Below are 13528 nucleotides of genomic sequence, written 5' to 3'. Positions count from 1 at the left end.
AGAAAGGATCACAAACTCTCTTCATTTTAATTCTCAACTACAAATGATTTAGCTACCAGATAGGATCTTGTAGTGTAAAGAAGAATAAATGGGAAGGTGAGAAAGCTCACAGAACTGCTAAGGAAGAGACGGGACGTGATAATTTTTTGTTTTCTCTTTTTTCCAGGCTCTTCTTCAGATGATTTTCACATTCTTCACCCCCGCCTTTCACAGGCATTATCTGTGCTCTCTCATAGTCCTATAACCCTGGAGTGTGTGGTGAGTGGGGTCCCAACTCCTCAAGTGCACTGGCTGAAGGACGGTCAGGACGCGGTGGCGGGAAGCAATTGGAGGAGGTTGTATTCTCATCTTGCCACAGATAGCATTGACCCAGTGGATGCTGGAAACTATTCCTGTATGGTGGGAAGCAAGTCTGGAGACGTCAAGCACGTGACTTACATGGTTAATGTACTTGGTAAGACGCTACTTAGTGAACTTTTTTCAAGTCAAGCTATTTTCCTGATCTAACTGATGTTTGAATGGAAGATCTATTCATGAACTATAAATGAAATGAGGACTATCAGGAAACACCTACACCAGTAGACAGAACGAGCTTCATTTTCCTAATGGACTCCTGAATTAGGGAGTATTTCTGGGTGTTGCAGGACATTTCACCTGGACGTTCTTAGGAACCTCACCCCAGCCCGGTTACATAGCACAGAGCTTGTTTTTCTTAATGACATGGAGGAAGGAGACTGGAATTCAGCAGGATGGAATATTCTGGGCTACTATCAGGTGTACTATCCAGTAATAGTAACTAAGGCAGAGAACTGACTGGAAAATATCATCTCAAAACGGAATCTATTTCATTTATTTTCCCTTTTGCAATGCTTTCACTGTATCTGGCTCATAGAATTAGCATTAGTTTCACCTACTTTTCTGTATCTACTCTTTATCTCAAAGCTGTTCCTTTCTCTCAGCTACCTGTCTCCCTGTCATGTGTAGTAGCAGAAAGGTTTTCCTTTATCAAAGCAGGTTTTCATGAAAACCAGAAAAAATAGATGGTAAATGGTTTCATACTTAATACAGTTTTTGTAAATCTGTGCGAGTGTAATTGCAACAGTGGCCTGATGTAGGTTACACTGGAATTAATGTAAGTGTATGGCGAATGGGCTTTAAGGTTTAATGATCGTTAGGACTAGATTAATATGCCTAATCATTTAATTTGGGCATATATTACAAATGTCAGTGCATGATTTACTTTGTTTAGGTAAAAACTCACTTGATGGATATTAAAGGAAGTTTTTTGGCCAGTATTCACCTAAGAATTGGCTATAAAAATAATTTAACTTCTGAATAAGAGTTTTTCTGTTTTGGCTCTTGTTTGAAATCTAGGGAAACTATTACTTTATTTCAAACAAATCACCTGAAACTAATGCTAAGAGAAGCCCCAAATTAGAAACTCTATGTGTATGTGTGTGTGTTGAGGGAGTTAAGTGGGTGGAGAGAGCTATAAAAAGAGATTATAACATATTAGTAACATATGGTTTACCCTATGAAAGGAAAGTTAAAATACATTTCTAATTTTTTTCTTGACCACAGCAGATGGGAGCATGTGGGTAAACGATCCAGTTTGGTTTTAACTAGTTATTGGTAGGGAAGATTTTATCTGACTCGTGTGATAATTTGTGTTTTGTTTTCAGAACATGCTTCCATTTCTAAAGGACTGCAGGATCAGACTGTGTCTCTGGGGGCCACAGTACAATTTACCTGTGAGGTTCATGGGAACCCATCCCCCAACCGTACCTGGTTTCATAATGCACAGCCCATTCATCCTTCTCCACGATATCTAACTGCAGAAAATGGATTGAAAATCAGTGGTGTTACCATGGAAGACTCTGGCCTGTATCAGTGTGTCGCGGATAATGGGATTGGATTTATGCAGTCTACTGGGAGACTTGACATTCACAAAGGTAGTGTTTAGTCATGTGATTAATTATAGGAAATTCTACTTTTCAGACAAGCTTTTGTTATGGTTGAAATTTAACTAAAGGGAATGATCCCGTTACCGTCACAGAACTGCTCCATGTTCCCTGGTCCTTCCTAGTTGCAGATAGGCATGTCCATGAAGCAGCCGTATTTAATCAGCTCATTAACAATTTTTTTTTTAAGGTAATGAAAGTTTGTGTTCCATTTAATTTTAAGTTACATATTTAATTTTTGTTAAAATACAAAACAATAAGTACAGAGAATTATGGTAATTTGCATAAGAGAATCTAGTGAAATAAAGAGTAAGTAACACATTTTTTGTGTAAGTTTGGATTATTGTTAGAACAGGGTTTTTTTCCCCCAATAAATCTTAACAAAGCAATCACCTGAGTGCCAATAATCTTAGCTATTCAAAATTTATTATATTTTGAGAATATTGCTTTTAAAAAATAGAACCCTTTGATTTGTTCTTGGTAGCTTTTATGTAAAATGCAATGGGAGCAGAATCATAATTCTAAGTAGAAATGAAATTGAGGTGCACAAAGCATATTTTTAATTCTTTTTAGGAAAAGGGTCTCCAGTGTAGTTAATATATGCAATAGTTCAAGTACTATCAAATGTAAATGATGAGGTGATATTAATGAAAGGAGGATCATTAACAATTTAAAAAATATATTTTTCAACAGATCTTTCCAAGGTCTTTCTGTAGATTCTTGCAATTTCAATTAAAATTCTATTAGAATATTTTGAGGACTTTGACAAGCTGATCCTAAAATTTATATGGATGATCAAAGGCCCAAGAATAGATAAGGCATTCTTAAAAAAGAAAAAAATGTGGGGACCTTGCCTCACCATATTTTAGAACATATTCCAAAATCTGGGGCAATTAAGACAGTTGTATTGATGCAGGAACAGAAAAATAGACTCTTGGAACGAGGCAGAGATCTTCAAAAAAGACACTTGCACTAAGGGCTTGACTTAGGTGGCTTTGCAGAGCACCAGGGGGAGGATCTCCAGGTCAAGTTTTGATGTGAAATAATTGGCTGTCCAAGTGGAGAAAAAGAAGAAAGTAAGTCTCTAACTCATCTTGTATCCAAAGAAATTCCCCGTGGGTTAAAGATCTATACACTAGTAGAAAGGCAAAATGGCAAAGTTTTTGAAGAAATCATAGAAGAATATCTATATGATCTCAGTAAAACTTTTTAACAGGATATTTTAGGCTAATTTTTAAAAAGATTGATGACTATTGAAATTAAAATATCCTAGTTATTAAAAGATACCATGAAAAATGAAAAGAAGCTGGGAGAAGATACTAGTAACATAGTAACTAACAAAAGAACAGTATGTGGTATATGCAGAGAACTCAGAACCATTGCAAAAAAGATAAATGATCCAATAGAAGAATGGACAAAAGACATTTCACTAAGGAAAAATATGTGACACATAAACATGTGAAAAGATGTTCAGCATCGTTAGTGCTCAGGGAAATGCAGGTTATGACTAGTGAGTTATAGCATTTAACACATAAGAGATTCAGAGATCTGATAGTACCAAAGTCAGAGATCTGATAATGGCAAATGTTGATTGGCTTCTCAAATGCAGGAAGTTGGACTAGAGAAAGAGAAAGATATGCTGGAGAAAATGTCATTTGTCATCAGTATTCCATTGTAGGCATGCTTAAAAATAGTCCCAAGGCCCTAACTGATTTGGCTCAGTGGATAGAGTGTTGGCCTGCAGACTGAAGGGTCCGGGTTCAATTCTGTTCAAGGGCACATGCCCGGGTTGCTGGCTCGATCCCTATTGGGGGTGTGCAGGAGGCAGCTGATCAATGATTCTCTCTCATCATTGATGTTTCTATCTCTCTCTCCCTTCCTCTCTGAAATCAATAAAATACATTTTAAAAAAGAAAAAAAAATAGTCCCAAGAATACCGGGGACCAAAAGCAAAGAGTTGGTGTCACTTTTAGAAACAAAAATGTTTATGATATGGTAGAAAATATGTTTATCAACTTCTACTCAGAACAGAGTTTTCTCCCAAGCTTTTGTTTTTAAAATCCTCATCCAAGGATATGTTTTCATTGATTTTTTTTAAGAGAGAAGACAGGAGAGAGACAGAGAGAAAGAGAAAGATTGATGTGAGAAAGAAACAGTAAGCAGTTGTCTCCCGCACTTCCTTGTCCAGGGATAGAACCTGCAACCTAGGTATGCGCCCTGACCAGGAATTGAACCTGCAACCTTTTGGTGTATGGGAGGATGCTCCAACCAACTGAGCCACCTGGTCAGGGTTTGCAGGCTTTTTATAATCAGACTAGAGGCCTGATGCACGAAATTCGTGCAAGAGTAGGCCTTCCTTCCCCCGGCTGCTGGCACCGGCTTCCCACTGGCACCCAGGACCCGGACTTCGTCCTGAAGGTTTTCTGGAAGGATGTCCGGTCTAATTAGCATATTATGCTTTTATTATTATAGATTGCTTAATCCTATCTCCCACCACCAGAAATTGACTATTTTCTTTTTTTTTTGGTATTTATTTATTTATTTATTTATTTATTTTATTAAATTTTTATTTTCAGATTACATTTGTTCCTCTTCCCCCCCCCCCCCATAGCTCCCCTCCTTCCACTTCCCGCCCCACCCTCCGCCCTCACTCCCCACCCACTGTCCTCATCCATAGGTGCACGATTTTTGTCCAGTCTCTTCCCGAATCTCCCATTCCCCTTACCCCCCCAAGAATAGTCAGTCCATTCCCTTTCTATGTCCCTGATTCATTATAATCACCAGTTCATTCTGTACATCAGATTATTTATTCACTTGATTCTTAGATTCACTTGTTGATAGATGCATGTTTGTTGTTCACAATTTGTATCTTTACCTTTTTCTTCTCCCTCTTCTTAAAGGATACCTTTCAGTATTTCGTATAATACTGGTTTAGTGGTGATGAACTCCTTTAGCTTTTCCTTGTCTGTGAAGCTCTTTATCTGACCTTCAGTTCTGAATGATAGCTTTGCTGGATAAAGTAATCTTGGTTGTAGGTTCTTGGTATTCAGCACTTTGAATATTTCTTGCCATTCCCTTCTGGCCTGCAAAGTTTCTGTTGAGAAATCAGCTGACAGTCGTATGGGTATTCCCTTGTAGGTAATTGAGTCTCTTTCTCTTGCTGCTTTTAAGATTCTCTCTTTGTCTTTTGCTCTTGGCATTTTAATTATGATGTGTCTTGGTGTGGTCCTCTTTGGATTCCTTTTGTTTGGGGTTCTCTGCGCTTCTTGGACCTGTAAGTCCATTTCTTTCACCAGGTGGGGGAAGTTTTCTGCCATTATTTCTTGAAATAGGTTTTCAATATCTTGCTGTCTTTCATCTTCTGGCACCCCTATTATTCTGATGTTGGTACGCTTGAAACTGTCCCAGAGGCTCCTTACACTATCTTCACACTTTCGGATTCTTTTTTCATTTTGCTTTTCCAGTTGGGTGTTTTTTGTCAAATCTTTGGTTTGATTCTTGTGCTCCTCTGGTCTGCTATTGGGTATAATATTCTTTATTTCAGTCCGTGTATGCTTACTTTCTAATTTCTTTATCGTAGCATCGAGGGTCTCATTAGTTTTCGTGAGGCTCTGCACAAGTTTATAGCAAGCCCTCAAAATTGCGATTCTTAGCTCCATATCCTCCATTTCTGTCATGTTTTTTTGTCTCCGCATCTTTTATGCTTTCTTGGTGCACCCCCTTGTGGTCTTTGTGCGCAGTCTTGTTCTAGTTAAGCCTTAATTGTTGTAGTTAACACTAGAGGGATTTGACCACCAGGCCGACTGGCTGTTGGAATCAGCTCTGTGGAAAACTTCAGTCCTCTGGGGAGGCGCTAGTCCAGCCTTTGCCTGAGGCGATCGGCAAATGGCTCTGCGCAGGGCCTGGGCGGGGCGGGCTCAACAGGGCGGGGGGAGGGAGCAGCTATGGCTGCTCTCAGTCCGTCTCCAGGGACTCTGCCTCTCTGTCCCCGCAACCACTGCAAACCTCGGAGGGACCGTAGCCAGACAGTCCCGCTTCTCCCGTTTGAGTCTGGGTCCCTAGAGACTCGCCCGGATCTGTAGCTCAGAGTCTGAGACTCACTCCTGATTGAAAACGACAACCGCGCCCTCAGCCACCAGCCCGCTTTGCGCGCGCACCGCCGCACCACCATACCTTTAAATTTTCCACACTGCGCCTCCTCTGGGCCTCGTAATGCTGTTGTTTTTCCTTCTAGTTGAAGAGTCTCTCCTCAGCCAGCCTTCCTGTGGTTCTGGGTGATGTCCGTTCCGTCTTTTAGTTGTATTTTTAAAGTGGTTGTTCGAGGCAGCAAACTCCGGTGTTTACCTATGCCGCCATCTTGGTTTCTCTCCAAATATTTTTCGAAATTGACTATTTTCATGAAGGAATCGTTTTTTGCCACTTTACACCTTTTTCATGTTAAAGTCTGAGGTTTTGGCTTCACACGGTCTATATTTTTAGTGGTCACGTGTGTACAGGATACCTATTGGAAAGCTCTCTGCAGATTATATACATTCCTTTCTTTCTGAAGGACAGGAAATCTGTGTAGGAAATGTCTGGGACCCGACAACTATGAAAAATTCTACTTTTTATTGATGCTTTACTTGATGCAGGTTGAGAAGAGAACTAACAAGGGAATTGTCTTTGTTCCAATCATTACTATCCTGACACTACTTGTGTATGACATTGCAAACACTATTTCAGTGAATGATGGTGTTCTTCACACTGTTCTGCATGTAAAACACTGTTTAGAAACATGTATAAAAGAGATGTTTCTGACTGCCATTTGCTCACGACATTGAGAACTTTTACACAATAGGATGGAATTATTTTGCACTGTGATACTATACTGTTCTTAATTTTTTTTGTACGTGAATGACTTTTTTAACAGACAGTGGACTCAAGCCAGTAATAATTACAGCCCCAGCAAGTACAAAGGTGGCAGCTGGAGACTTTGTGACTTTGTCCTGTAATGCCACCGGAGTGCCAGTTCCGGTCATACGCTGGTATGACAGGCACGGATTGATAACCAGCCACCCGTCTCAAGTCCTTAAATCGAAATCCCGAAAGTCGCACTTGCTAAGACCCGGGGGCTTTGACGCGGAGCCTGTCTACTTCGTCATGTCCCGAGGTGGCTCCAGCTCACTGTACATCCAGGCCGTCGCTCAGGAGCACGCTGGGAAGTACACCTGCGAAGCCACGAATGAACATGGCTCCACGCAGTCAGAAGCTGTCCTCACAGTGGGTGAGTTGCCATGGGTGTTTTCTTTTCCAGGTGAATAGTTTTCTTTGATAATAGGAGATAAAGTACTTTCAAGTGGTAGTTTAATGAATCCAGCAATCTCTAAAGATAGATTTTTCCCTGATGACGGTGATATGTAGAATGGTAGTTTTTGGTATTTGGCCTTAACATGAACTGGCTGAACTTTGGTCTCCATTTCTGATGTGTTTGCTAAGCTTGTAGTTGTCATATGGAAGCTCCAGATATGACCTGTGGGGGAGGAACAAACCTCTCTCTATCCTCAAGACTGGTCTAATCATCAAATAGACAGGAGACAGATTAGCAAGAGAAAAGAACCAAATTTAATACGTACATGTGTATGGGAACCCCACATACCTGAGAGAGCTAGAGACCCCACATGCAGGACAGGTTCCGAGATAGAAAGGGAACATAGGTACATAGGACATGGCAGGTGATAAGAAGAGCAGACCTTTAATAAACCGAAGATTGTCCTGCCCTGTAGGTAGTCAGAAGAGGTTGTCTCTGCTCATCCCTCCTGGGCAAGGCCTCTGATAAAATTCTTCCAGGTAGTGAGGCAGGGGCAGAGGTTTCTCGAGAGCCTGCAGCTACCGTTGCCTTTAGCTCAAATCAGTCTGCATACCACTGAGGCACATTGTGGGGAGACTCATTCTAGACCACACAGACCTCTTTTCGTGATGAATGCTTCTGGTTTTCTAAGCTACTGAAAGTGCCGTTGCAGACATTCTTAAGGTGAGCCCTTGATCAGAACAGTACCCACCGTCTGAAAGGTTGGCTTTCATAAAGCCAGTGCAGTCCTGGTACTTTCAAACGATGCCTGCCTGTGTGTTCCCCCGTCTTACTCATTCTTTTTCTAATGGGGTGAATAATATTAATTCTGTATATTTTACTGATTTTTTTTGGTGGTGACATTATCTAGTTTTTGAAGTACTGGTAATAGAATATCAATATTAAAATAAATTTGAATTTGACTAAATTCAAATTCAAATCTTACATCAGTAGGTATTTAAATTTTTAAAATTTCATTTATTGATTTGAGAGAGAGAGAGGAAGGGGGAGAGTGAGCGAGCGTTCATTGGTTGCTTCTTGTATGTGGCTCTGAGGTTGATCCCACAACCTTGGTGTATTGGGACAACACTCTAACCAACTGAGCTACCCAGCCAGGGTCCTCAGTAGCTATTTAGAGCAGCATTCCCAGCAGGTAGTCAGTTGAGTGGAGATTGTCACCATATTTGTCATGTGAGAGTAAGACTATCACAGAGCAGTGTTGCCCTGACTCTTGGACCCGAGGTTCCTGCCCTGGGCCTCTGCTTTAGTGGTCTCGTGTGGCCCTCTTCTGCTTGGGTCCTCGGGTAATCAGGCCCCACAGGTCAGAGGCCATGGGGTCAAGGGGCTACTTACCCGGAGATTGGTGCCCTGTTCCTCCTTGTGTACAACAGGCCTGGGACTTCAGAATTTCCTGCTTTAATTAGTGCACAGCCTGATTCCACGCAGGTCTTTCCCCTGGTCCATCCTCTGGAGGGTAGGCCACACCGTCAGTGTGCCGGTCCCTTACACCGGGGGAGTGGCCAGGGGTGTGAGGTCCCTTGCACCAGGGGTGTGAGGTCCCTTACACCAGGGCAGTGGCCAGGGGGGTGAGGTCCCTTGCACCAGGGGAGTGGCCAGGGGTGTGCAGGTTCCTTGCACCAGGGGAGTGGCTAAGGGTGTGAGGTCCCTTGCACCAGGGGAGTGGCTAGGGGTGTGAGGTCCCTTGCACCAGGGGAGTGGCCAGGGGTGTAGAGTCCCTTGCACCAGGGGAGTGGCCAGGGGTATGAGGTCCCTTACACCAGGGGAGTGGCCAGGGGTGTGCAGGTTCTTTGCACCAGGGGAGTGGCCAGGGGTGTGAGGTCCCTTACACCAGGGGAGTGGCCAGGGGTATGAGGTCCCTTACACCAGGGGAGTGGCCAGGGGTGTGCAGGTTCTTTGCACCAGGGGAGTGGCCAGGGGTGTGCAGGTTCTTTGCACCAGGGGAGTGGCCAGGGGTGCGAGGTCCCTTGCACCAGGGGAGTGGCCAGGGGCTGGTCGTCTGCAAAGGAGTAATAGTTAGGTGGATACGCCCTGTCTTTCCATTTGCATGTACGCAAGGTCCCTAGCTCTGGGTGAGGCTGGAGGTGGAAAGAGAGGGGAAGGCAGGGACTCCATTTCCACTCTGCTCCTCACTGCATGCATGCAGAGGCGGGGATGGTATGAGTGTAAGCTCGCAGGCTGTGTGAGGCTGGCTCTGCCACGCAGGAGCTTTGTACCCGGGGCAAGTTACTGAACCCGTCTCTGCTTGTTCCTCGCCTGCGGAACAGGTATAGTGACATGCCCCACTCTTAGGGTCCATGTGAGCATTCAGGGAGTTAATAGGTGTAAAGTGCAAAGAATTGTGTCTAGCAACAGAAATCCTCCAATAAATACTGAGGGTTAGGGTATGGCTATTACCATCTACTTTTTATTAAATCATAATCACCCATGTGGTGATTAAGGAAGGAAGGAATAGTCACTGATTTTAGTACCTTTACTGATCCTCAAGTAAAGAAGGTATTGAGTGCTGTATATGTTTATAAATATATATATGAATATGCATATGTGTTTGTTTATATATCGATTCTGCTAAGCAAAAGTAAGAGTGGCTCTTCACAGAATGGTTAGCTGTAAGACAGGTGTAATGCAGGTGCTGCTTGGGGAGCATTTAGCTGATGTGGTGGCTTTATGTAAAGGTAGGGTAGAGGGAGCTGTAGAGGTCATAGCCATAGCTGTGACACTAGATATTTCCTCTAAATGCCTCACTTTACATATGATCCGAAGCCCTTAAAAGATACATAAGCTGTCTTGTTTAGATTAGATCTTCTTAGACCTTTAAGATGCCCCTCTGCACAATTTTAATGTCTTGATAAATACCATTTTCATGTATAGTAACCCCATCACCTACATCCTGCCTAAGTGGTCCTGCATTGCCTCTTTTACATACTCTCTAATAATTATTGAGATGCAGCTGAGTTCATTAATGCTCAGAACAGTACAGTCCGCTTCTTTCCACAGGAATCTGAGCCTTATTAACTTTCAGTGTACGGACCGGCATTTACATTGTTTATTGTGAACAGGGGAGTAGGCCAGGTCAAAGAGAGAGAGGACGGTCTCCCCCACCCCCCTCCCCCCACACACATCCGGGTTTTTTTCTTTCCAGAGACCTTGAGTTTTGGGGTAGTGGATGTGCAGATATTTGTAGAGTGAGTTGTAGCTCTTTAAGACCCCAATGGGAGTTGGCCTGGGTTTCCTAGAGTTTTGGGTGGTGTTGCTGCTCTGAGTGGTCACAGTAGGAACAACTTTGACAGATATGGTTATAGTTCCTGTTTGATTAGTTTCAACTGAGTCATTAAATTCATTGCTATAGTTACAGTATTTAGAAAACCACAGTTTTATCCATCTGTTTTCCAGTGCAGAAAACCATTCCACCTTACAAAGTGCTAGATATCTACCCTGGCATTTCACAGAGTTGCTTTGAAGATAAGTTGAAATAACATATATGAAAAAATTTTTGAAAGTACTGTTAAGGCCTTATAAATTGTATCTAGTATCTGGTGAGGGCTCAAGTTATCTGACTGGGATAGTAAATGAAGATTGGTTGAATCCTCTGGATAGAAGGGTAATGGACAGTCGCATTGCATCCTGAGGAACAGAGTAGAACTTTGAGACACAGGCCGGATGGAGCACGCACTTTTTCTCACGCCTCTGTATAAACTGAGGCATGTGCTATTGAAACTCTCCTACAGCCCAACACCACTTCCCAGTGGTAACCTGCCCAGAGGATCCGTGAAACTGCTATTGCTAAGAAGGTTTCTCCAGACCGTGAGCCACCGCTAATTACCCCACTTGCTTGCGTCCGAATCTGCATTAGCAGGCACCAGATCCCACCCTTCCCATCAGCCCACGTTCTGACTCACTAGGTAAACATGGCCGTTCCAGGAGCAATATTTTGCAGTCTCAGTGAGCTTCATTAGTTTTCCTCTCTATTATTTTCTCCTTAGCTTCTTGTGTTCTTTGATGGAGGATGCTCCTGGGACACCTTTTCTCTCTTTTAAACAAACAGAGACCTGACCTTACACTGTTAGTCCTGTTTTTTGTTGCTTCTCTACTAAACTGCAGGAGTTCTCCTAAAAACACACCCTCCTTTTACCAGAAATCTGACTTCACTGTGGAAAAGAAACTCCAGCGTTGTTTCCTGTGCTCCCTTCCTCCACAAAAGTAGTAAAGAAAAAGAAAAAAGGAGACTTTTTTGGTCAATATTAATAGCACTTTAGAGCAGCGGTCAGCAACCTGTGGTCCTCAGATCACTGGTGGTCCGTGAGGTCCGAAAGGTTGGCAACCACTGCTTTAGAGAACCTGGGTTGTCATTCCTTAAGTTGTCTCGTGCTGGCAATATATTTGTTTTACTATACTGCCCTCTCACTTCTTCCTAGCAGCGCTACTAACATTCATCTGCCAGCTGTTGTCACTTAATCCCTCAGAACCCTGATTTCTTCATCTATAAGGTGGGAGTATTACTATCTAAGAATGTTGTTTTGAGAATTAAATAAGATTATGTTTATTAATATCTGGCACCATGCTTGGTGCATAAGATGTGCTCAGCTTCCTGTAAATCACTAACCTACTGCATCATATCATTGATTTTTCAAACAATTAATTTGCTCCTTCACGAATAAGTGGTAGTTACTGGAGGTCAGAGGTTCCCATGAATTCTGCATTGAATGTTACCTGCTTTACCTTTTAGGGCTCACATTGTATCAGTGTGGGCAGGCAGTTAAGCCACTGTGTAGAAGACTCTGAATCATGCATTTCTTCAAGCCGTCTCCCCTCTTCCTCCCTCTCTCCCTGCCCCCTTTCTCTGCAGTTCCTTTGGAAACAAATACAAAAGCAGGAGTTGTCACATCTGATGCCGCTCAGAGTGAGAAGAGAGAGGGTTCAGAAACTGGACTCGCGAGCTCACTTCCAGTGAGGGAACATCCCAGCGCAGCGGAGTCACCGTCAGAGAAAAGTGCGAGCGGCGCCTCAGTGCCCGAGGCCCCCATCATTCTGAGCCCCCCGCAGACCCCCACTGCAGACACATACAACCTGCTCTGGAGGGCGGGGAAGGACGGCGGGCTGCCCATCAATGCCTACTTTGTGAAGTATCGGAAGGTACTGTCTCCTCGGGTATCACCGTTTCTCACACCCGCACACTGTGTGTGTAGCATATGCTATGACCTTTTCCTTTGGGGGAGCGGCAGGAAGGATGCTCCAGGAGACACATCCCAGCTGCATTGACCAGCTTCTAAAGGAGTGAGAACGAAGTATGAACAGTTTCCCCAAAAATGGGTGCTCTCAGGACCCTGTGACTTCTCAGCAGTTTTTATCAAACATTTTAACCTCTTGGGGATAAAGCGCTATCAACCACTTTTAGAAGTCATTCCCCCTTGTCTAACATAGTCATATACAGTTTATTTATCAAATAAAGCATTTTCTTATTGAAAACAACTTTTTGAACACAGTCCTCGGGCATAATCTCTGATGAGCATTTGCACCTCAAGTTGTCTTCTTCATTGTACTGGAATCTCGTGTTGTTTGGTTATTTATCACAGCAAACTGTTGATTTTCTATATGTTTTCCCTCCAGAGGCTTATATTAAAGCAAAATTAAAAAGTCTCTTCTGTTTAGTGAGACTAGCAGATGAATGAAATGGGAAGAGAGACCCTCACACTTAAAAATCATTTTCTTTGTTCAAGATATTTGGTATCCATCTTTTAATAGTGATATTTTTAATATCTGGAAAAAAATAGCACCATGAGATTTGAACATTTCTTTACTTTCCTAACTGGATGATTCTAGATGCAGGAAGTGTTCGTAGCCACATGGAAACTCCCATATGAGATTGCCTCTTGTTTCCATTAATGAAGACATAATGGATTGGATCTCTTACATTTATTTCATCCAGCACACATTGAACAGTGTCAAGAATGAAGCAAGAATGCTAGAAATATATGACCCATAATTATATAATCCATATATATACAAGCATACATATTCTACTTTATCATATTTACTATGTATAGTGTATGTTATCATTAATACACATTATTAGATACTTTATTCTCCCATTAGCCCAGTAAGAAACGAGTATTGTTTCCATTACAAGTAAAAGGAACCGACTTTGGGAGGTAAATCACTCGCTTGAGGCCATAGTTGGTGGGAGGTAGCAGAGCCAGGGGTCTTTACAGTGAGAATTCCTGGG

The 13528-nt window shown here is 42.6% G+C and overlaps 1 protein-coding gene across 7 annotated transcripts in view; it reads left to right on the top strand.

Annotated features, from left to right (window-relative positions):
* CDON (cell adhesion associated, oncogene regulated) overlaps positions 1–13528 on the top strand; it is a 79692-nt gene that overhangs the window by 37631 nt on the left and 28533 nt on the right. For 6 of the 7 annotated variants that reach the window (XR_011469066.1, XR_011469065.1, XM_070400117.1 and 3 more), the window contains exons 6-9: positions 167–454; positions 1683–1952; positions 6871–7224; positions 12152–12438. Coding sequence is in view for 5 of the 7 variants with exons in the window: in XM_070400117.1 (XP_070256218.1) it covers positions 167–454; positions 1683–1952; positions 6871–7224; positions 12152–12438 (1199 nt within the window). In the remaining 2 variants the exon portion in view is untranslated. The remainder of the gene's footprint in view (positions 1–166; positions 455–1682; positions 1953–6870; positions 7225–12151; positions 12439–13528) is intronic. The other variant, XM_070400118.1, reaches the window with a different exon arrangement.

The sequence above is a fragment of the Myotis yumanensis genome, unplaced genomic scaffold (assembly GCF_028538775.1).
Source record: "Myotis yumanensis isolate MYYU_CA2020_CCGP unplaced genomic scaffold, mMyoYum1.0.hap1 SCAF_19, whole genome shotgun sequence".
Lineage (NCBI taxonomy): Eukaryota > Metazoa > Chordata > Mammalia > Chiroptera > Vespertilionidae > Myotis > Myotis yumanensis.
This window is presented reverse-complemented; position numbering and strand designations above follow the sequence as displayed.